This window comes from Trichechus manatus, unplaced genomic scaffold (assembly GCF_000243295.1).
Source record: "Trichechus manatus latirostris isolate Lorelei unplaced genomic scaffold, TriManLat1.0 scaffold00207, whole genome shotgun sequence".
Lineage (NCBI taxonomy): Eukaryota > Metazoa > Chordata > Mammalia > Sirenia > Trichechidae > Trichechus > Trichechus manatus.
This window is the reverse complement of record NW_004444143.1, coordinates 4,046,364-4,047,427: the sequence shown is the minus strand read 5'-3', so window position 1 is coordinate 4,047,427 and position 1,064 is coordinate 4,046,364. Positions and strand designations below refer to the sequence as shown.

The window sequence follows — 1,064 nt, the reverse complement described above, 5'->3', positions numbered from 1 at the left end:
TCAATCGTCTAAGGCCACAGCCATGCCGTCGAAGGGTCCGCTGCAATCCGTACAGGTCTTCGGACGCAAGGTGGACCGGGCGCCCTGTGGGACGGGCCAGGGGAGGCCGGGGTCTGGGAGAGGCCGGTGGGCAGGGGCTGGGGTCCACCTGGGAGTTGGGGCCCGAAACTCACGCGGCCCCGCTGTCTGCGTCTCGCTTTCCGCAGAAGACCGCTACAGCGGTGGCTCACTGCAAGCGGGGCAACGGCCTCATCAAGGTGAACGGGAGACCCCTGGAGATGATTGAGCCACGCACGCTTCAGTACAAGGTGCCGGGATGGAGGACGGGCGTTTGGGTTGAGCGGAGGGCTCTGGAGACGGAAATGTTAAAACCCCTTGGGGTTCCGGGAGTTCGTGGACCTTGCCGCGGAGAGATTTGATATTAACGACGAGATGTTAGGGGGCGAGTCGGCGTCGGAAGGACGGTAGTTAGCACAGATCTGGGCTTGAGAATCGGACGATACGGTAAAAGCGTATCGGAAGAGCGAAAAGATGGATGTTGAAGGTTCTTTGAAAACTAGTATTTGCAAGTAGTCCCAGCTGGGGACCGGTTGGCAGGGCGGTATAGAGTTAACGAGGCTTAGTTCCTTGGCACCGCGGCTCCAGCAAAGGGCTTAAGCATAACAGCGATTGTGAGGACGGCGCAGGACCGGGCTGTGGTTCGTTCTGTTGTACACAGGGTCGCGGGGGGTCGGAACCGACTCGACAGCACGTAACAACAGTTTCTTGCAGTAAGGCAATGAGGGTCGTGTATCTTGTTTACAATTTGTCTGTTTTCTGTAGCAGAGAGTAAGCCCCCAGAAGACAGGGATCAGTGTATTGTTTCTGATAAATCTAATGTACCTAAAATGGGTGGAGATGGTAGATTCTCATGGAGCATTAAAGGAGTCGGAACCGAACGCGGGTCTGTTTAATTACCTGGTTGTGAAAGGGGTTCCTCCGCCCACTGTTCAGGTTCCCCCCCTTCGGTTTTCAAGACCCTGCTCAAGGCCTCAGTTTCTTTGGCTCGGAATGATTTCTGCTCT

At 56.0% G+C, this 1,064-nt stretch overlaps 1 protein-coding gene across 1 annotated transcript; it reads left to right on the top strand.

Moving 5' to 3' along the window:
* Window positions 1–6: 6 nt before the first annotated feature.
* Window positions 7–956, top strand: RPS16 (ribosomal protein S16). The gene is made up of 2 exons (XM_023742248.1): window positions 7–70; window positions 207–956. The coding sequence occupies exons 1-2, from the start codon at window positions 23–25 to the stop codon at window positions 417–419; spliced, it is 261 nt and encodes an 86-aa protein (XP_023598016.1). The 5' UTR covers window positions 7–22; the 3' UTR covers window positions 420–956.
* Window positions 957–1,064: the final 108 nt, after the last annotated feature.